Raw genomic sequence first — 22,176 nt, forward strand, 5'->3', positions numbered from 1 at the left:
TATCTGTAATTGCAGATGACCCTGTTGGAGGGGAGCATTGCAGTAAGTGGAACATTTGCATATGTGGCCCAGCAGGCCTGGATTCTCAACGCCACACTTCGAGACAACATTCTTTTTGGCAAGGAATATGATGAAGAAAGGTTTGTCAGACTGTTTGCTGATTTTCATGAGAGCTTAGTAATTCTTGGCCTAAGTGTGGGAAAAATGTAATGCAGAGCACACTGCAGATAAGGCAGAGACAAACCCCAGAAGGTTAGGCTTTAAGTCCCATTCAAGAGCCTGCCTCTCTTGCACGTGGTTGCTGTGTCTGGTGGCTGTCAGTGTGCCTGTCATGGCTCATCAGCACTGAGGCTGTACCCTGTGCTGGGGTGCTGCCTGACCTCTGTTTTTGGCAGCTGCTGTGGAGCAGCACTGAAGTGGTATTTGCTCTTGCTGTCCTGGCCTTTCCCCCTTTAAACACAACAACTGCTGTTTGAAATGTATTGGCATCTTCCATGGCCCTCCTCCAGTAGGGGTCTATCCTGTGGCCTGTGCCAGCTATCCCTGGAAAGAAATTGTCTCCTTATCTTCACAATGCTTCTGAAGTAGGTGGTTAATTATTATGCTTGATTTCCTTCTGGGAATCCAAAGCAGATGATTTGTTTTAGGCTGTTGTAATATCTGCTGTTAGTGTAGACAGTGAGGTAATGCTGTACTAGCTAAATAATTGGGGGGAAAAAGCACGTTCTTACTATTTATCTGATTGTTCTTCAGATACAATACAGTGCTGAATGGTTGCTGTCTAAGGCCTGACCTAGCCATTCTTCCAAATGGGGACCTGACAGAGGTATGTGTTTTGCTTATACTAAACGAATTAGTAGATGGAGAAAAGCGTTTTGGTTTGGCAGACTAGACTGTAGTTGAGGCTACCCAGTTGAGTCTGGGTAAATGAGCTAAGCTGGGCTTAACTATGCAGGCCCTGGACTGCTGAGTGTTGGGCCATGTTTTTTGCTCAGATATTGACAGTTTGGGAGTTTTTTATTGTGTTGCAAATTTAGCTGCCTTAGTTGGACCTATTGGAACTTGATTTAAAGGAGCTAAGAAAAAAGCATGGCTATGTTAGTATAAACAAGGTAAAATAAGCAAAAAAAGTACTGCCACATTTGAAGCATATTAACCTTGAGTTTGAACGTCTAACACATTTCACAAAGTGGACACCTAAACTATAATATATATGTATTTATATATAATATTGTGGAGGTATGGATATGTATATATATTATGATCTGCTTCATTCTGGTCACCTCTTAAGCTCTGAGTATCTGTGTTGCTGCAGAGATAAAATAATGGGTGTCTCTTTGCAGATTGGTGAACGAGGGGCTAACCTGAGTGGAGGACAACGTCAGAGAATCAGTCTGGCTCGAGCCCTGTACAGTGACAGGGACATTTACATCCTTGATGATCCCCTTAGTGCCTTAGATGCTCACGTTGGAAATCACATTTTTAACAGTGCAATAAGGAAACACCTGAAGTCAAAGACAGTCCTTTTTATCACACATCAGCTTCAGGTACTGCATCTCTCATACCTTTCTTGGCCTTTGTTGAAATGGTGTTTAATCTGTTGCCTTCGTATTGGAAATTTCTATGCCTTGACCTGTAACAGCACAACTCTTATCTGTAGAATAGTTTACATTTACAAACTAGGTTTGCAAATATGCACTGAGCACAGTCTAATTGTTTATCTGATATCTGTGCTGCTTGGTGTCTGACTGGGACTGGTAACACTTGGCTAAAGAAAATTTACCAGAGAAATAAATATCCTGTGCAAAAACACTTTTGCTAATGTGCTATAAATCTATTTCATCACATCAGAAAACACAGAGATTTGGTGTCAGAAAATCAGAATTGATGTATTCCGAGGTTTTTTTTTTTTGCCATCTTCTGTACATAGAAATATTAGTACATAGTCTATCAGTATTTGCAGTGTTAACTATCCTGAATCATGTTTTCTGTAAGAGATTTGCTTTGTTAGAACATAAACACTTTTTATTTGCATCGTGTGAGCAGTTGTGCTCTGGTCAAAGCAGGACCTTTGAGAATCAGATGTCTGTTACATGGGAATAGGTGTTGTGTACAAGCATCTATAAATTTGGAGAAGGGGATGGATTGTGTGGGAGTGTGTTTGATTATCAGATGTAATGACAGAGACTTGTTCTTACTGCCATTTTCTCAGTATCTTGTTGACTGTGATGAAGTGATCTTCATGAAAGAAGGCTGCATTACTGAGCGAGGAAGTCATGAGGAACTCATGAATTTAAATGGGGATTATGCAACTATTTTTAATAGCCTACAGCTGGGGGAAACACCACATATTGAGGTACTTGTTTGTTTACCTTAAAGTGCTCTGAATGCTGACTGTTCTGATGAGATGAACCAAGTGATATGGTTGGAAGACTGGAAAAGGGCTTCACGTATGTGTTGATCTGACCAATAGATTTCCTATAGAATAATCTGTGCTTCATTAGCACTTTGTGTTTGCAGTAACAGTTTGTTTTAGGGAATGTGTACTAGAGAGGACTCTGCCAATGAGCTCATGAGTTGATCGTGAAAATAATGTAGTGTCTCCCCTGGTGATGCTCAGAGCAGGAAGTTTGTCCCTCTTATTGTACACCCTACTCCTTAATTTACTTCTAATTAGCACAGACTTTGAACAACCTTTGTCTGAAAAAATTCTTACTGGCTTGTTATTATTTTTTCAGTGGAGTGTGACTGAGGCACAGCAAAAGTGACACAACTTGTCTAAAGTTAGATATGGCAGTATTTTTGAAATGTAACTGAAAATGCTATGTTTTAGGGGATTTTGAGGAAAAAAAATTGTGGATTGACACTACTACTCTTATTAAAAGGGTCTGTGACTGCAAACTTAGATATGTGTTCAGTATTTTAGTGTTTGCAAAAAAACGTAAATCTAGAAAATAACAAGAACCCTTCAGTACAACAAGCATTTAAATTTTCAGCAATTTAATTTTTCCTACCCTTCTCCTCTTTGTTTTCTGAAGTGAATCTTTGCAGTAAAGACTTTTGCCTTTTGTTTTATAGTAACTTACTTCTCTAAGTTTTGTGTGCATTTTCTTTTATCAAGAAGAGATTAAAAGTAGATAAGCAGTTTATTTTTTAAGAGGTAAGGGGCTCCTTATTCACAAGTTGTGGACCTTTGCAAAAAGAAAAAAGGTCTCTGAGAAGGAAGCATTGTGAGAAATACAGATATAGAAGGTGCTTGGTGAAATATTTTCCTGTGAGGTGTTTGTGAAAGAAGCAAAAGGATATAATGCATTGCTCTGCATATCCTTTGAGGCATGAAGATTATAGTTCTGCCCCTTTAAGATTAATGTAATAACAGTTAAGAAGAGGTTCTTCAGTCTGCACGCTTGGCTGACCTTCTGTGTCTCTCTGTAAACACTAGCTCATGGAAGGAGCATTAATTTGCATTCCCTGTGGGATAAGAAGAAATGGATGATCAAGTTAGATTCTCTGTGGATTGATATGTGAGATGTCTCTTCTCACATAAAGTGTGGGAAGATGACCCTGGAGCTGGTGTGTAGAGGGTTTTGGTTAACATAGTCTGTCTCTGAATAGGTAGTAACTTCCGTTTGTTGGAGCATGGCTGGCTTTAGAACAGTGTTTTCGTGTGTGCAGTTTAGTGTTTGGATGCTTCATTTCTGGAAGATAAGTTAACCTGACTTTGTTCTTAGGAAAGGTCTCAAGAAATGTCTCTGAAGTACTAGGGTGTTTGGGGAAAAAACCTCTTAAAAAAATTGTCAGTTATTTTTACAAGGATCAAGGGAATTGTAACTTTCTCTCAGTAGTAGAAATGTCGTTCCTTTACCATGTGGACTCCTAATGTCACTTATTCTGGGAATTAACCTTGCACACTCCTAATACAAGTTGGTAGTGGTTCAAGTTGATAGAGGAGGAGAACGTAGTCACCAGAGATGGGACTTATCTGTAATAACAGCAAAGTTAATTTCCTCCTCGACATGAAGCTAAGCTATTGAAAGCCTTTGTCCCTAGGAGGCAGCTTATTAGCAGTTTGGGTTCAGATATGAAAATGTCAAAGCAAATTACTCTGATATGTTTAATGTCACTGTTTTCCTACAGATTAATATAAAGAAGAACACAAACAATTCACTGAAGAGGCCCCAGGATAAAAGTACCAAAACAGGGTCTGTGAAGAAGGAGAAAGTTGTAAAGAAGGAAGAGGAGGGTAACTATGTAATCAAATTTCTGGCTGTAATTATTTTGTCCTCCAGTAAGCTCAAAACATTTCCTTTAAAAGTGTATTGTGAAGGTTTTGAAAGCTCTCTCAATTCTAGTCACTCAGCATGGTTGATAGGACACAAGCAGTGGGCAAAGAGCATTCATTAACGCGTTAAATTTGGGTGCCTGTACAATGTTTTTAAGTTCAATCAGGCTGCTGCTGGTCAGATGCCACCGGCACAAAGGAGCTGGTTGTGTTCTGTCTCCCACACTACCTCTCCCTCCTATCCTAAGAGGGCAATGTGTATAACTTGGCACTCAGAGGCCCAGGCAGAACATGGCATTTATCTATGAAGAACTGGGAGGTCTGACCTCTGTAGTTCTGTTTAATGTTAACTTTGAACTTCAAGGTTTAAAAAGCAATAGTGAGGCTGACACCAGCCTAACATTTAAGTCTGTGCTAATGATGCCTTTTCAGACATACCATGACATAAATGATTCTGCAGAGGAAATAGGACTTTTTCAAAGACTGTTTGAACCATTGAGTTCTAATTAAGTAAAGTCTGTGTTTCTGACAGTAATTTGTACAGTTTGAAAATTACTAATTTTATGTATGTTCTCAAATTTACAGTTTTATGGAACAGCTTCCTTTTCCTCAATCCCTCTTCCTCTGTTGTTTCATAGGCCAGTTGGTCCAGTTGGAAGAGAAAGGCAAAGGCTCTGTCCCCTGGTCTGTTTATGGTGTTTACATTCAGGCAGCTGGAGGCCCAATTGCATTCCTCATCATCATGGCACTGTTTGTGCTGAATGTGGGCAGCACAGCTTTTAGCAACTGGTGGCTGAGTTTCTGGATCAAGCAAGGCAGTGGAGTAAGTTAAATAGCTTTTCTACTCCTGTGTCTAATGGTCAGGGGGTTTGCTCAGCTAGACTAATCCCAAGCAGTATTATGAGACCAAATGGTGCTTCCTAATTTAAATAAGTTCTCAGGCTCCCCAGGAGGTGATCTCACTAGGGAGTTAATCTCCAAGAATAAGAGAGCTCCAGTAATAAGATGTAAGAGCTCATGTGGCTTTATACTGCCCTCTTGTTCCTTGTCTTGGTTAGTCTAAGAAAAGGAAGTGAAAATGTGAAAGGGGCCAACAAGCTAATTTTAGTGTTTTTTTTGTTTGAACATGATCTTACATATAGCAGGATAATCTTCTTAAAATATGGCTATAAGTCAAATGACTTTTGGGAATTTCTTTGCAGATTCTGATGATCTGGAATGGTTTGGGATTTTTCCCACTGTAAGGGCTTTGATTGCAAGTCTTGTTGCATTTAAATGTAATTGCAAGACTTTTTAGTGGGGATACAGAGAGCAAGCTAATAACCTCAGATTAAATAATGAAGTGCAGATGGCCAACAATATTAAAATAAGCAATGAGGGGTCCTTAAATATTCTCAAAGATGAAAAATAAGAAGAGAGAATGAAAATGCATGACAGTGTGACCTTAAAGAATTTACTACATACTGGCAGAAAACAGTTTGAAGACTGAACTTATCCAAGGTGAATATTGCTGTGGTAGTGGGAGTGGTAGTATGCAAATATCTAGCATTGTTCAGAAGAACACAAGAAATAAGTGTGAAATGAGAGGTTAGGAATCAAATGAAGTAGATATTGTGGTAGTATTTTGAAAGATATGGTAGGAAAAAGTCCAAGGGTTACAAATCTGCAAGTCGGATGTCTCTGCCAGGGAAAAATTGCAGAAGTGTTCAAAGGTCACTGAAGTACTTTAAAGAAGAAATATCAAATATGGTGGGAGAGGACACAAGACAGTAAAACTCTACCTCATGTAATGCGTATATGCTTAGTCCTTGACTCAGCTAACCACTGAAACCTTGATTTTTCTGCAGAACACCACTGTGACTTTGGGAAATGAAACTGTCATAAGCAGCAGTATGAAAGATAACCCTCACATGCATTACTATGCTGGCATCTATGCACTGTCTATGGCAGTTATGTTGATCCTGAAAGCTGTTCGTGGTGTGGTCTTTGTAAAGGTATGTGCCAATGCTGGTTTTATTATCCCCCCTTCCTTCTGCTCCTGTATATTGCTGTCACTGTGGTTCTTTGGTCAACTCTCAAGAGAGACTTTTGAACCAGAAGAAGTCAGTCATGGTTTTTCTGTGTTATCTCTTGGGGCTGCACCATGCTTTCTGCTAAACTTCTGCCCAAATTAAGAACTTCTTTCTGTTGTTTGGAAGCACAGAAGGCAATAAGAAACCCCTTATGGTTGGACAGAGAAACGGAGCAGAATGTTTTGGTGGCCAGAGGAGATGCAGTGACAGGAATGCAGACACCCCATTATAACACTGCGATGTTTTCTGCATTGTCAGGGAACTCTCAGAGCATCCTCAAGGCTCCATGATGAGCTTTTCCGACGAATTCTGCGTAGTCCCATGAAGTTCTTTGACACTACACCCACTGGGAGGATTCTCAACAGGTTTTCCAAAGACATGGATGAAGGTATCTCTTACTGTGTGTGCTGTAAATCCCTCATTCAGACCTCCCAGTTAATTCCTGAATACTCTCCAGTCTCTTGCTGTTTGGGTAATCGTACCCTGTAGCAAATGTGTACTTGTAATAGACAGAGCTGGAATTGGGATGTACCTGAGTTATGATGATAGAAGGCAGCTGGATGTTTCAGGTCTGTCCATTCTCTTATAAAGAAGAAAATGTGCAGCTGCTGTTGTACCTACAGGCTGCACACAGGCTCTTAGCAGTTAATGCAGGGGTGACCTAAAACATCAGGGTGAAGCTGATGTGCAGCACTGGTGGTAATTAGGTCAGAGTTCCATCAGTGCTATTTCTGCAAATGGGAATAATTGGAAAGACTACCAGCAGCTCACAGGGTAAAAGCACCCTAATGAAAATGTACATTTTTAATTTGAATAAGCCATGAAATCACTGTCCTTGTCAATGATGATGTACAGCTGGACTGAATTGCTCTATCTAGGTTGTTTTAGCTTTCTGTACTCAAAATCTTCCTCTCTTCCCTCCATCTTTTTCAGTTGATGTTCGTTTGCCATTTCAAGCGGAAATGTTCATCCAGAACGTCATCCTTGTGTTCTTCTGTGTGGGGGTGATTTCTGGGGTTTTCCCCTGGTTCCTGGTGGCAGTGGGGCCCCTCATTGTCCTGTTCACAGTTCTGCATGTTGTGTCTAGGTAAGTGCATCAGCTGCTTTGACTGAAAGTACAGATACTTTGACCTTCAAGTACATGTGCAGCAATGTAGTGGTTGGCATATGGTAGTTTTACACATCACTTAAAGTGCTTCTTTCCTTCCAGAGTCTTTATTCGGGAGCTCAAGCGTCTGGACAACATCACACAGTCTCCATTCCTGTCTCACATTACATCTAGCATCCAGGGTCTCTCTACAATCCATGCCTACCACAAAGGGCAGGAATTTCTGCACAGGTGAGTCTAGATATCCATCTGAGGGTGGTGGAGCGTAAAGCAGGGTGCAACAGGTTGGTATTCAGAAAGATTTATTAATGGGGTCTATAGCTGATGGCATCATTAGTTCTGAGAGTGAAAGTTACTTTTCTGGGAAAAAATGAGGGAGACCAAGAAGAAGGGAAAACTCCCCAGTAACCAAGTGGGAAGAATAGTGGTGGGGTCCCAGGTGAACGCCCTCCTCTGGAGTTCTCTGCAATGCAGCAGGTGGCAATGGTAATGGAGAGGACAACTTTCTGACCATGCTTTTCCCTTACTAGTATGTGCTTTTCATCAGGTCCTGCTCATACGTTCTGTGGGTTGTTTCTCCTTGTGATGTTATTAGCATTACCTAAGGCATGCTAACCAAACCTCAGTGGGAGTATTGATGAGCTGTTTGTCTCCGTGCACGTGTGTAATTGGAGAGTATCTATCAGTTATTTCAGTGATCTGTGGCCACCTTGTGCTCTGTGCTTGGTTTTCTCCAGTATAAACTAAAATTTTCAAAACAAATGTTAGTGAGGGAAAGCAAAACATTCTCACGTAAGTGACATTTGCTTCCCATGAGAACCTGCTGTAACAGTATCAGGGTTTTGCAGGTGCAAAGTCATGAGACCGAGAGCGTGGGAGTGCAGGGAGAATTGCCACAGAAGCTCTGGAAAGGCACTGCTACACCAGCTTAGATGAAAGGTTGTGGAGGTGCAAATAGCAGTCCCTTGGCATTGCTGGTTGCTTGAGCACTAAGGCACTGCACAAATGTTGCAACAGTGATTGAGTTGGATGATCAGAAAATCTAGTTACTGGCTTTGTGAATCTCTTAAGAGTCTCTCCTTAAGTATACTTTTTCAGCTCTGCAGTATCAGGATTGTAAATTAAGGGGTTACTGATGTGTTTTAGTTAGTGTCACCAGTTCTATCAAGACTTTGTTTTTATACTTGTGTATAAAATAACGTGTTCTGAAGCACTGCTGCTGTTAGCCATGGAGTAATATGTAGCCAATGAGCATCTTCTGGAGCATCTTGCATAGGTGAAGTTGTGGTGAAAGTGCATGTAATGTCCCTGATTTTGATTCACCCCGGTATAATTTATTGTTGTACGCAGAGGGACTCGGTGATGTGACTTTTGAGAGTTTGAGTCCATATCTGACATTACTCAGGGAAGTTTGCAAACCCTGCTTTCATGGCCTGGTTTGAGACTTTGTCAATGATGAGCCTTCCTATCCTGAACTCTGATACTGGAGGTATCTGTAGAACACCAGGCTCATGCTAACCTTTCCTGTATCTGTTTCAGGTACCAGGAGCTCCTGGATGACAATCAGGCGCCGTTTTACCTGTTCAGCTGTGCGATGCGCTGGCTGGCTGTGAGGCTGGACATTATCAGCATTGCTCTTATCACAACCACTGGTCTTATGATTGTCTTAATGCATGGCCAGATCCCTCCTGCCTATGCTGGGCTGGCTATCTCATACGCTGTGCAGGTGAGTGTGGCCACATACTGTAATATTTAATTTCTCATTTAATATAGATATTGCTAATAGGTAAAAGAAACACATCACTTAAAACTTAATGCACTAGAATGGAAAAATATACTGTTACCTCCTTGGGTAATGCAAGGGAAAGCAATTCAGAGTCATGACCTTTAGCAGTCAAATTACAAATTCTGAGGAGCCTATGTTCTTAAGGCTATTCTAGCAAGCTGCTTCTTTTTAAGCAAAGAAGCAGAAACTGAGACATATGCTGAAAATTGCAATTTTCTTGGATATTTCCAGAGATAGGATTGGTGGTACATCAGACACGTGCCAAACTAATATCTTAACGTATTGCCTGCAGCGTGTTCTCACAGCAAACAGCATTCAGCGCTGAGTCAGAGAAGCTGCAGGCTTGGAGTGCTGGTGTTGGACCTGCTGTTTGGCCTCTTCTGCCTCCTCGTGGTAGTGAGGTGAAATTAAAAAGCTTAGACAGCTCGTACTTAAAGCTGTTGCTCTTGGGAAACGTTTCTAAGCTGCTGGTTTCTCAAGTGGTTAATAAATTATGATTATTCTAAAATCAGCTGTTACATTAACTTGCTTGAACATCTTAGTTATATGGTGCCCAGTGCCAAGAGTACTTGTATCAAATGTCATAGAATCATTTTGGTTGAAAAAGACCTCTAAGACCATTGAGTCCAACTGTTAGCCCAGCACTGCCAAGCCCACCACTAAACTATGTTCCCAAGTGCCACATTTACATGTCTTTAAATATCTCCAGGGTTGGTGGAGTCTACCACTTCTCTGGGTGGCCTGTTCAGTGCCTGACAACCCTTTCAGTGAAGAAATGTTTCCTAATATCCAATCTAAACATCCCTTGGCACAACTTGAGGCCATTTCCTGTTGTCTTATCACTCCTTACTTGGGAGAAGAGACTAACCCCCACCTGGCCATAACCTCTTTTCAGGTGGTGAGAGAGAGTGAGAAGGTCCTCCCTAGGCCATGTTTTCTTCAGACTGAACACCCCCAGCTCTCTCAGCTACTCCTCCCAGGTTTTGTGCTCCAGACCTGTCACCAGCTCCACTGCCCTTCTCTGGACATGCTCCAGCACCTCAGTGTCTGTTTTGTAGTGAGGGGCCCAAAAGTGAACTCAGGATTTGAGATGTGGTGTCACCAGTGCCAAGTACAAGGGGTTGGTCATTGCCCTGGTCCTGCTGGCTGCACTGTCCAGTAGGTTCATCTTTCAATTCAATAATAAATCACAGCTATCTAAAAATTTGTGTTTGTTGTCTTTCGTTTCTTCAGCTGACAGGCTTATTCCAGTTTACAGTCAGACTTGCTTCAGAGACAGAAGCTCGCTTCACCTCGGTGGAGAGGATTGACCACTATATCAAGGTAGGACTGTAACGCATTCAACTGCCTGTTGTGAAATCTCTTGTTGCTTGTTATGCTGCCATAATCTGCCTTAGTACAGAATGTGTGCTTCTGATCTTGTAAGGGCACTAATGCTTGTGCTGTAATACTGCAGAGTGAGTTGCTTTATGAAGCACATATGTAAGCACTGGTGGGATGAATGGCCCAAGAACTGGTAGGTAACTAAGCTTACAGGTGCCACTGGAGTTACATAAGGATAGTGAAAGTTTTCTGGCACTCTCAGTAAAGAGTGGAGCGTGTGAAAGGGGCAACTGGGGGTTCAATACAATATCTTACAGCAAAAGGATGGTTTTCTGGCATCCGTCATTCCAAACCTAATGGAACTCCTTCATTTAAACACAGATAACTGTTACTTTGTCTACGTGTAATCCTGCTACATCCTAATAAGCATATTACTTTTTCCAAGCTGTCTTGCATAACATATTTCTGTATGCTTGAAAAATCAAGGAATTGCTCTTGTTGGAAACACAACAAATGTGCTCAGCTAAACATGAGAAGTATGCCAGGCTAAATGCTTAGCAAGCTGTTTTGATTATCTGTGACTCTTTCTTTGTAACTAGGATTTGTGTGTGCAGAGCCGGGCATAGGTCAGTGGGGAAAGTGCAGCCAGGGGAAAGCCCTCTACTGGCTCTGGTCTGTGAGGTAAAGGCTTTGTCACTGAATGTTCCCTGTGAACTTCAGAGGGAGATATCTCCATCTGTTTGGTAAATCTTGATATTTGTAGAATTTTTGTAGCCTGTGGATTTAATCTGAAGACAAGAAAACCCCCAACCTGCCCAGTCCCCCAGTTAAATAAATAAATCCTCTTGTGGCATCTAAGTAGAAAATTTCTGTATATGGAAGACTTGGTGACCACACAAGCTGACAACTGTGCCAAATACTGCCTGTTATCTTTCACTGGGCTGGGATGGGTTTATCACTGGCAGGCCTTAGACTGCAAAACCTACAGTTGTAGGCTGTTTGGGGTTTTTAAAAATTATGTCTTATGTCTATAATTTCATATCAGTGTTAGGGCAACACTATCTGTGATTTTTATTATGAAACTATAAAACTAGTTTGAAGCTGAAGTGAAGGGGTGGGTGAGCAGTGGAACAATGTGCAGGTCCTGGGTCTTACCAAGGCCCAGGGTTGGCTTTTTTCAGTGAGGGTTTGAGGTGCTGTTATGGACCAAGCTCAAAGAACTGGAGCACTATTGTAGCAGATGGCTGTTTTTTCTCAAACCCCTGGGGTACAATTAATCTGCCTCTAATTAGATGCTGCAGATGTCCACAAACAGTCCTTGAGGGATCTCTCAATGGTCAGTGTAGGAAATGGGTATCTCCAGAGGGCAATTTATTACCTGCTGTAAGTATTTATATTAGAATGAGAAAAATCACACTCCAGAAATGCTATTTTATAGCATTTGTAGAGATCTCTCTTTGTAGAGACTATAAAGGAGTTGTCAGGGCCTGGTTCATTTGGAGATTTTACTTTGTAAGTTATTCAAGGTGAATCCCACGACTTGATTTCTGCCATTCTTTGAGGCTGCTTGTGCCAAATATGGGAAAGTGACCTTGGCTTCACTCTAAACATGCTATAAGGGCTTGTGTTTGGCTTTCAGAGGTTCTGCTTTTCTATTTAGTCAGTGAACTGCTCAGTGAGGGACCTATTAGGGAGCAGAATAAAATAGCAAAAGTGAGCAAGATGGAAGGGGGCAACTGATTCAGTGATTTAATGGGACAGGGGAGACAGAGGAGCAGAAGGAAAAGGGTGACATTTATACAATGTGTCACTTGGGCATTCTCTTCTGTGTCAGGATCAATGGAGGTGACACTGGCACAGCACAGCAAATGAGGCATAGAAATGCAGCAGATTCTGCATCCAGCCTTTAGAGTGACACAAAACTCAATAGAATTGTGCTGATAAATAATAGGCCTAAAATATATTTTGAATTCCAGTGATGAAAGACATTGTTGTATAAAAGGACTGATGTCATTATTGAGGCAGTGGTCAGTGTAACACAGCAAACTCCTGATCCACTGGGCCCACATTCAGCCGCACAGCTTGTCATGAAACTGCCATAAACTGATCTGGGCTGAGTCTGCAGGGAGGAACTGCTGAAAGCTGCAGCTGATAGTTTTCCTTTCTGGTGGTTTGTTTACTGGAAACTGAACTTCTCTGATTTTTTTTTTTTTAAAGACACTTTCCCTGGAAGCTCCTGCTCGAATTAAGAATAAAACTCCTCCTCTGGACTGGCCGCAGGAAGGTGAAGTTGTTTTCGAAAATGCAGAGATGCGGTACCGAGAGAACCTCCCTCTAGTACTTAAAAAAGTGTCCTTTACCATCAAACCGAAGGAAAAGATTGGCATTGTGGGAAGGACAGGCTCAGGTAAGGAAAAGCACTCAGCAGAGTTAAATTACCACTTTAAAAGAATAGATTGGGTCAGTCATATTGGTTCTCCTGTTTTTGGATAAACTGTTGGTTGCACAGTACTAGTCCAGCAGTCTCAGTGGTGGATTCTGTTCATGTGCATACATAAGGAAGATACCTGTAAACAATAGTGAAAATAAGTTTCCATTTAAAGCAGAGTGATATCCTACTATGCTTGAGCCAGTATGTTCATTATGTTTAACTCCCCAAACTACTTAGCAGCACAGAATGTTACCTACGTTCATTGCAGCTTATTTGACTCTTGGAAGTTTTTTGTACTGATGCTGCAGCCAGGTTTAGCTGTAAACTATTTTAGAAGTCTGTACTGGGAAGAATCAAAACCTCTGTTTGTGAGATGACTTAAATAAACTCCAAAATGTAGATTCAAAATAAGTAATTAATAATGCTGTATTGGGTTTACATGGCCAGGTTTTGGCAGTGAGGGTGGGGTGGCTTCTGTGAGGAGGGATTAAGAGCTGCCCCTACAATTGCTTACAAGTTTAAACCCTGGGATTGCTTGCCAGGACTTTATGGTAGTTTAAAATATACATGGACAGCTTTTAAAAATCTATTTCATCTGAAAACTGCCATGACTCTGTATGAACAGCAGTATTGTTTTTCCTGTCTCCTTTTTAGGGAAGTCTTCTCTTGGAATGGCACTCTTTCGTCTTGTTGAACTGTCTGGAGGCTGCATTAAAATTGATGGAGTGAAAATAAATGACATTGGTTTGGCAGATCTTCGAAGCAAACTCTCCATAATCCCTCAGGAACCTGTGCTGTTCAGTGGCACTGTGAGGTTAGTCAAACTATAAGAAGGCAAGAAGGATCGAGCAATCTATCAGCTTATACCTGAACTCAAATAGGTGCCTGCTGAGGTGACAGCTCTCAGGCATCCTAGCTTCTGCTCTGATTTTGAAACAAAAAAATCAGAGCTAAATAATTTTAACTGGCCCAGGTCAGCACTGTGTGTGATCATCCTCTTTGCAAAGTCTTGCTTTCCCTTTATATTTGGTTGAAGTTTTTCTGTCTTTGTCTTCCATCTCTACTCTTGTTCTTTGTCTCTTCTAACGCCAGTGTGCTGGGAACATCTGATTTCCTTGGCAAGGAAACTCCGTCATTGGAAGGCTAGATGTGAATCATCTGTCTGGATGAATTAGCACACTGCTGGTTTGCCATTCACTGCTGAGTTAAAAATCTGGTTGTTTTCTGCCTCCCCTTCCAGATCGAACTTGGATCCTTTCAATCAGTACAGTGAGGAGCAAATCTGGGCTGCTTTGGAAAGAACTCATATGAAGGAGTGTGTAAGTATCATGTGCCCTGTGAGATACATGTTTGTATTTGGCTTCCAAACCAACATATTCTGTTAGCAGCTACTTTAGATAAAGCTTTCCCCCCCTCATTTTCAATGCTTTATTTGACTGATTTTTCTTTTTCCCCACTATTTTATCAGACTGTGTTGGATTTTTTTTGAGAACATGCTGTATTCTGTGTGTGTACTCTTTTTAGTCAATAGCATAGCAGAGTGCTGCTTCATCACAGGAATTCTTAAGGTGTTAAAACGTTTCCAGTGATATTTTTACCCTTCAAGTGATATTTTTCTATATATGCCTTAGGTGTGCATTCTGCACTTATGTTTGTGAGTGTGCATGTCACATGTGCACGTTTATACTGAACTTGTAAGTCAAATGGCACGTACAGCTATGGAACACAGGCTGCAGGAATTCCTGCAGGGACTAGGTTCACTCTCTTCTCTTGATGACAAAGATTATCAGGAGATCTGTATTTATGTTTATAAGATTTTGTGCAATGCTCTAAGATTTTTTTGCCTTTTCCTTCCCCCACAGGTTGCACAGCTGCCTATGAAACTTGATTCAGAAGTAATGGAAAATGGGGAAAACTTTTCTGTTGGAGAGAGACAGTTACTGTGCATAGCTAGAGCTCTACTGCGTCGCTGCAAGGTGAGCACAACAATGAGAGAAACAGCTGGAGATATCAAACTCATAGGAATGAACAAGCCTTTTTGTGCCAGATTCTGCCAGAGGAATCACATCAATGATTAGATTAGGTTAGAACAACTAGGAAGGCATTTGTAGCCAGCTGTGAGCTCCTGTAATGTCCTGCCATTGGAAAGGCACTGCTTGCCAGTGTTAACAGTAGTGTGTCAGACTGGCCTGATAATTTCTTCAGTGTCCTGTTAGTGGTGAGCATCAGGTTTTTTCCTTCTTCCACCTTTTTGTGAGTGTGAGCCAAGTTTTTTTCCATCTACGTGGTACTCCACTAAAATGTGATCTACAAATGGAATTTGGGATCATGCTGTGCCAGCAAAGTGAAAGGTTTTACAGAAATAGAAGACAAACAATAATTACAGTGAGAAAGATGAAAGCAAGTGTGATCTATAGAGTAATTCTGAAGGCAATCACATCAAGAAAACTGAAAGGGTGTTTGTGAAAACTACCTTTGTGACCACAACTCTGTAAGGATTGCCAGTTGTGACAACTCTTGGCTGTGGCAATTCTGCCCACTCTATGTATTTTTATGTTTAGGGAGGGAAAGCATGATTGTGAGTAACAGCCAGGATTCTGTACTGCTTTCAGATATTGATCCTTGATGAAGCAACAGCTGCTATGGACACAGAAACAGACCTACTGATTCAGGAGACCATCAGAGAGGCGTTTGCTGACTGCACTATGTTAACAATTGCTCATCGCCTGCACACGGTACTGGGCTGTGATCGGATCATGGTGCTAACACAAGGACAGGTGAGCAGGAAGGCTTCTGTTGCTGCAGCCCCTGTTGCCTGGTGATGCCATGTGTGCAGGCTGAACTGGGGCAACAGCTAGCATTACAGGGTGGGAAATCCTCTGTGTTCATTCACATCCTTGGTAAAATACTCCAAACACAAGCAGTTGCTGCCTGACTGTGACAAGATCAGAGGGCAAAATATCTTTTACACTCCAAGAAAGTATCGTAGAGTAACAGTCTGTCTTTAAAAGTGTTTTCAAATCTCCATTTGTCTCAGAATTAACCTACATCTCTGAGGCTTAGTGGTCGTTTCCCATTACTTTCATAAAGCCTTGTGCCATCAAGCAGGTCCATGACAGATGCTTAACCTATTTTCAGGCTTCCATTTGGGAGCCACAAGCAGTTAAGTGCAAGAATAGTGGGCAAGACTCTTAAAGGTAGAGAAGGCAAAAGCCCATAGAATCTGCCTCTGCCAGAGCCATCAGAGGTTGCTCCCTGTGAGTTAGTTCCAATGTTTGAGCCAGTCCAAAGCATTCCAGGTTACAGTATGTGTCCATAAACGCACATACTTTCACTGCCTGTTGTCTAATCGAAGGATGAATGCTGTGTTTTTGATTCTTTACTACCATGTCACAAGTCCAAGGAGTAGGAATCCATTTTCTGCTGGATTTTACTGACATACTTTACTTGCCTTGTTTGCTTTTAGGTTGTGGAATTCGACACGCCGTCTGCCCTTCTGGCCAATGAGAACTCGCGCTTCTATGCTATGTTTGCTGCTGCGGAGAACAAGGTTGCTGTCAAGGGCTAAAATTCAGGGCAAAGTCACTTTAATTTTGGAGAGCTACGCTCCCTGCCTGTGGCAGGCCAGCTCTCCCTCCTCCTCCTCCTCCAAGCAGATTATTGCCTTTTCATCTTTTAATTTTTAGCACAATGTGTCAAGCCAGAGAGTTTTTAAAACCATGTCAGAAGAACTCTTCGTGTTTTTATTATTGTATTTATTCCATATTACTAATTTTTTGTTATTAAATGCACTCTACAAATGGCTCAGGGAGCCATAGTTATAAATGTATCAGAGGCCTATAATGAAGCTTTATACATGTAGCTATATCTATACATATTCTGTATATAGCCTATATTTACAGTGGAAATGTAAGCTGTTTATTTTATATTAAAATAAGCACTGTGTTAATAGCAGTGCATATTCTTTTCTATCATTTTTGTACAGTTTATGGTACCAGAGATCTGGCTTTGTTATCGGACTGTATCAGACACCGTTTTGTCTCTTACAGTTCGCCTTTTCCTAGTGCCGGATTTTCTGTGTGTCTGAGTGGAAGTGAAGCTTTGCAATAGTGTCCTTTATTGTCACATCTTTGTCTAGCGCAGCAGAGAAGAGCTCTGTGGTGTAACTATTGCATTGTAATTTATCAAAGCTATTTGGAGCATCGCTAATGTTCACCACGGCAGCGGCTGCTGCTTCCCATGATGCTTTTCCAAAGCAGGGTTTTTAGTGATCTGAGTGGAGAATCGCTCCTGGGTCACATTAAGGCCTTGTATTTTCTCAGTGTCCTGACACAGTATTTCTTACTGTATCAGCAGAGTTTATTTTAATGCAAGCAAGCCCAAGCTCTTCCTGCTTCGCTGATCTAACACAACCAAAATCTAACTGTTCGTGGAATGATCTGTAACAAATTAATCATAAGGTTCAAATCATGCCCTGTGTGGTAGCAGGAAAGCCTTTCCAGAGTTGCTTGAGCTGACTGACTCCTTTACCTTGAAGCTGCTAACACTCCTCAGAGGTTTAGGTTGGCTTTCACTGGCATGGGTAACACTAACTCTTTGTTCTGCTCACTTATACTAAAATTAAACAACATCAATATTTCCTGTTCCTTTATTGCACACTTGTTAAGGAAGCAGTCCTCGACCCCACGTCTTCTGGAACCTTAAACAGGTTCCTGTTGATCAGGATGTAACACTGGTGTAGGACATGGTTTTCTTACTGTAAATGACCTACCTCAGGTTACTGGGTCCTGCGTAGTGCATTGCCATGATCACTGTACACCATCCCCATTTTTGGGACCTGTGGCCCAGGGGGACACGGTTGCTCCTATAATAGCTGTGACTTATTGAATGGTCAGCGTTGCATGTCTTTGTCAACTTGGACATTTTGTAGCCTTAGCATGTTTGCAAAATGTCTCATTGAGGCAGAAATCTGAAAAGTAAATAAAACTATTTTGGGTTTTGTAAATTTTATTGGCTTAAGTGGTTTGTTTTGGGCACATAAATGACTTCTCACCTTTTTGAGCCCTGGGGGACAGGTTTGCAGGCTGGTTTGTTTTTTTTTTTCTGGTCATACGCTGTGGTTTGATCTTTCTTCAGAGTAGAGGTGTTTCTTTAAAAGTGTGCTCTCCAGCATGAGGATGGCTTACAATACTTGTACGTTGAGTAGTAAAGGGAGTAATAATTTATAGTGCAAGTTTTTAAGCCAAGTAGAAGGGCTGAGGTCAGATGGAATCAGAAGATCCTTCTTAGGCTCAGATTTTCCATTTTTCTTTACTTGCAAATGGTACTGTTTATAGTGTCACATTTCTGCAGTCACAGTAACAAGCATTTCTACCTACCAGTACCACAGGCAAACTGTGGCTTTAACAGAGCTTGGAATGTAGCTTGAAAGCAGCACAAAACCCATCATTTGTTGTGATTGTTCTTAACTCTTGTCCTAAGCAAGAATTAACTGGCACAGACCTTACCCTGCTCACAGGCCTTGAGCTTACCCCATGAACTTCAGGATTTCCCTTGAAGGAAGTGGGCTAATGCACTTAGTTCTTGAGTGCTGCTGGGGTCAGTGTGTGGCTTCGTTTTGCAGCTAAGGCTGAGCTAATGGCAGTCTGGGCAGAAGGGGAGCCATCCTGATCTTATCCTCCTTCTTCTTCCAGGCTGGGAGTTCCTCCTCCTTTCCCGATGCAGGAGTGTCTCTTGTGTGGTCCAGCAGTGACCCAGTTCAGAAAGCTAAGTTGCAGAAAGTTCACCCTCCAAAAGCAGGAATGCTGTACAAAGAAGGAGACAGGAAGGCACAGCTGGAAGGGAGGTGAAGTGGGGCTGCTCTTTTCAGTAGGTGCTGACTGTGACAGTAGCATAGGTATGAGAGGAAACCATGCTCAGCATTCACTGCACCAAACTGCTGCTTCCCAGTCATGCTCTCCTAAAGAGCTGAATCTTTCCTGCTGCTTTGGTGAGCTGAAATAGCTCAACAAGGTGTCAGACAAGGACCTGTGATGGAGCAGGTGAACAGTCACCTGTGGACAGCAGGGATTAGCTCAACCATTTTGTTAAACCTTGGCTGCATAACTGTTATTTTGGAATTAAAGACAGAGACTGCCAGAGGGAAACGTTCTTTCTGTTGTAATCGCTTCTCTGCTTCACTTGGCACTTGTCTCACAGACTTACTGAAGTATTGCTGTTCACATGGGTAGCTGTAATTTTTTTACTGGCTTTCATCCTGCATCACAGGAGCAAGTTGAGGCCTGGCCTGAGGCCCTGTCACTGAAATGGAAGGAAGAAACATCAATATTTACAAATGAGACTGAAATATCAGTATCTTTGAAGCATTCTACAAGAGGTTGATGATGATGATTGAAATTTTCAGGAATTGGATTGTGCTGTAGAATTTATAGTGTGTTATCCCAGAGAAGACTTCATCCTATGCGGAGTAGAATAAGACTCTGGGATTGGGACAGACTTTCCTTAAAACAATTCTACCTAAAGTAGCATGGAGATAGCACATGCTTCTGTTGTGGTTTAATCCCAGCTGGCAACTAAGCCCCACACAGTCCTGTGGGGTAGGGGAGAGAATCAGAAGGGTAAAAACTAGAAAACTTGAGAGTTGAGATCAAGACAGGTAACACGGAAAGCAAAATCCATGCAAGCAAAGCAAAACAAGGCATTCATTCTCCACTTTTCCCAGACAGGCCTGTGTTCAACCATATCCTGGAAAGCAGGGCTCCATCATGTGTAATGGTGACTTGGGAAAACAGACACATCACTCTGAATGTCCCTCCTTCCTCCTTCTTCCTCAGCTTTTATGATGCCATATGGAATAACCCTTTGATCAGCTGGGGTCAGCTGTCCCTGCTGTGTGTCCCCATCTATCTCCTTGAGCACCCTCAGCCTCCTTGCTGGTGGGGTGAGGAGCAGAAATGGCCTTGGCTCTGTGCAAGCACTGCTCAGCAACAGCTACAACATTCCTGAATTATCAACACTGTTTTCAGCACAAACCCAAAACACAGCCTGATACCAGCTACTGTGAAGAAAATTCACTCTACCCCAGCCTCAACCAGCACACATTACAGCAAAGGCTGTGGCCCAAGACCAGCAGGTGTGCAAGTGGAGAGAGATTTGCCTGGGATAACTGGTTGCTGTATTGCTCTCTGTAATTTAAATTGCATCAGTTTTGCTTATTCTGTCCAAAGTGCGGCCAATCCTGATTCATTATCATAAGCTTAGAGCCTCTTCAACATTTTCCTGCTCATCTCATCTGTCTGATGAGTGGAAACATTGCACTTGCTTGCGACTTCAGTCAAAAGACAGGTAGGATTCTTCTAAAATTACCCAGTGGAGTTAATGTGCAGTTAGACTGGTGTAATTAAGCCCAAAATCAGTCCCTGAAGTTGTACTGGCTTGAACACCTGAGGAGACTTCACCCTTACCTGGAGGGAAGGTTGTACAGGGTCAGATCCCGAGGCTGTTGGGGCTGTGCTCTGCACATCACCTGTAGGTGAGAGCCAGATCAAGCAGTCTCAATGTGTCACTGAAAAAAACGTTGAGAAAGGCAAATTTTTTCAGAAGGTAACCGGTGTGAGTGAGAGAAGGTGTCAGAAGGATAAATACGGGACATTTGATTTATTAAAGGAGGATGTGGAGAACAAAGATAGCAGGACAAAACGTTTCTCTTAGTTACAAAGGGGATTGCAAAGACAAAATTGCTTTTTGAAGGTGCTTTGAAAGAATACTGAGAAGGTAGAGGGTGGCTGTACTACCGTCAGCAACCGAAGAGCCTCCCTGAGTGCTACGTTATTTTTTACTGCAACTGTAGCATGTGTTCTACTATATATAAGTGATTACACAAAGGTTTTCTTTAGCTTCAGGTCTGTCTAGGGTGATATTGTGATTTGTTTGACCCTTGTTTCAGCCGGTGACCGCAGCCACGTTGTGCTGAGGCCGCAGTTTCTGCCTCCAGCATGACAACATAGTGGAAACTCAACTGGAATTTGGTGCAGATGCTGTTGTTAGTGCAAGGCTTGGGAGGCTTTTAGAATGTACCACTACGGGTTCAGTAAAGCCACAACCATGTAAGAAATGTTCCTGTGTCATCTAAAATATGTGCCTTGGAGCCTCATCAGGCAGCTGAGGTGTAGGCAAAGTGTAACAGTGAAAATTGGAGTGAAAATAACTTACAGAAGTGTCACTACATGGGGCTGATTACCCGGACACCTCTCCTGGGCTGCAGGGAGTGCAAATCACAGTTACTTGCAGCACAGCTCCTTCCTCCCAGCTTGGTGACTCCTGCTGTTGCCATGCAGAGAAACAACCGATTGTACAAAGCTGATAATTTTGTGGTTTCTGTCTTTTCCGATTTAGGAAGGCAGCAGTGGATGGCGTGTGACTGATTGCCTCGAGGATCTGGGGAAGAATAAAGTCCATTATGTATGAGCTGCGCTCTGGGGGCAGTTTGGAGTGAGAGTTGGAGGCAGGCAACGATGGGAGGGAAAAGATTTTTAAAAAGAGTGTGTATGGGGTGCAGGGAACAGGGAGGCTTTTTAGGGTTAGCCTGTGAGCTACATGTGGGGGTGTGACAGAAAGGAGGCCAAAATAGGTACCGGTGGGATGAGGGTGCAAGGAACACCCCGGTTGGGAGCCGTAGTGAGGAGGGCTTGAGGGTGTTTGTCGAGGAGCTGGCAAGGGGGGCAGTGAAAATGAAGTGTTCAGGCGGTGCGGAGGGGCAGAGCCGGCTGTGAGGGGACAGGAGTGACCTGAGCGGGGCACTGCGACCGTGCCAAGGGCCCTCCCCAGAGCAGGAGCGCTGGGATCGGTGTGTCCGGGGAGGCGGCGGTGGTCTGGGGGGTGTGGGGAAGCAGGGGAGCTCCGCGTGGGTCGGTGTGGGCGGGTTCGCACTGAACAGGGGGCGCGGCTGGATGGAGCCGCCGGTGCGCGGGTCCGCACGCGTGGGCCTGGCTGGGCGTGCAGCGCCCACGCCTGTGGATGGATGAACGGACGAGTGGATGTTCGGGAGCGGGTCCGGAGCAGGAGCAGCGGCGGGCAGGGCGGGCGGGCGCTGTGAGGGCGGGGCGCGTGCGCGCGCAGCCGCCGGGCGGGGCGGGGCCACCCCCGAGCGCCCCCCGGCGCCCCCGCGGCGCCCCC

At 42.9% G+C, this 22,176-nt stretch overlaps 1 protein-coding gene across 8 annotated transcripts in view; it reads left to right on the forward strand.

Annotated features, from left to right (window-relative positions):
* The window catches only part of ABCC5 (ATP binding cassette subfamily C member 5), a 44,154-nt gene extending 25,225 nt beyond the window's left edge, over positions 1–18,929 (forward strand). For 4 of the 8 annotated variants that reach the window (XM_064666059.1, XM_064666060.1, XM_064666062.1 and 1 more), the window contains 18 exons: positions 16–140; positions 754–826; positions 1,344–1,547; positions 2,213–2,356; positions 4,138–4,243; positions 4,921–5,105; positions 6,130–6,276; positions 6,613–6,742; positions 7,288–7,441; positions 7,565–7,693; positions 9,002–9,188; positions 10,482–10,571; positions 12,789–12,978; positions 13,657–13,816; positions 14,243–14,321; positions 14,865–14,978; positions 15,615–15,779; positions 16,469–16,951. In XM_064666059.1, coding sequence (XP_064522129.1) covers positions 16–140; positions 754–826; positions 1,344–1,547; positions 2,213–2,356; positions 4,138–4,243; positions 4,921–5,105; positions 6,130–6,276; positions 6,613–6,742; positions 7,288–7,441; positions 7,565–7,693; positions 9,002–9,188; positions 10,482–10,571; positions 12,789–12,978; positions 13,657–13,816; positions 14,243–14,321; positions 14,865–14,978; positions 15,615–15,779; positions 16,469–16,570 — 2,484 coding nt within the window. In that variant the 3' untranslated portion in view covers positions 16,571–16,951. Of the gene's footprint in view, positions 1–15; positions 141–753; positions 827–1,343; positions 1,548–2,212; positions 2,357–4,137; positions 4,252–4,920; positions 5,106–6,129; positions 6,277–6,612; positions 6,743–7,287; positions 7,442–7,564; positions 7,694–9,001; positions 9,189–10,481; positions 10,572–12,788; positions 12,979–13,656; positions 13,817–14,242; positions 14,322–14,864; positions 14,979–15,614; positions 15,780–16,468; positions 18,008–18,695 lie in introns of those variants that run through there. The other 4 variants (XM_064666066.1, XM_064666061.1, XM_064666065.1 and 1 more) reach the window with 4 other exon arrangements.
* Positions 18,930–22,176: the final 3,247 nt, after the last annotated feature.

This window comes from Pseudopipra pipra, chromosome 10, assembly GCF_036250125.1.
Source record: "Pseudopipra pipra isolate bDixPip1 chromosome 10, bDixPip1.hap1, whole genome shotgun sequence".
Classification (NCBI taxonomy): domain Eukaryota; kingdom Metazoa; phylum Chordata; class Aves; order Passeriformes; family Pipridae; genus Pseudopipra; species Pseudopipra pipra.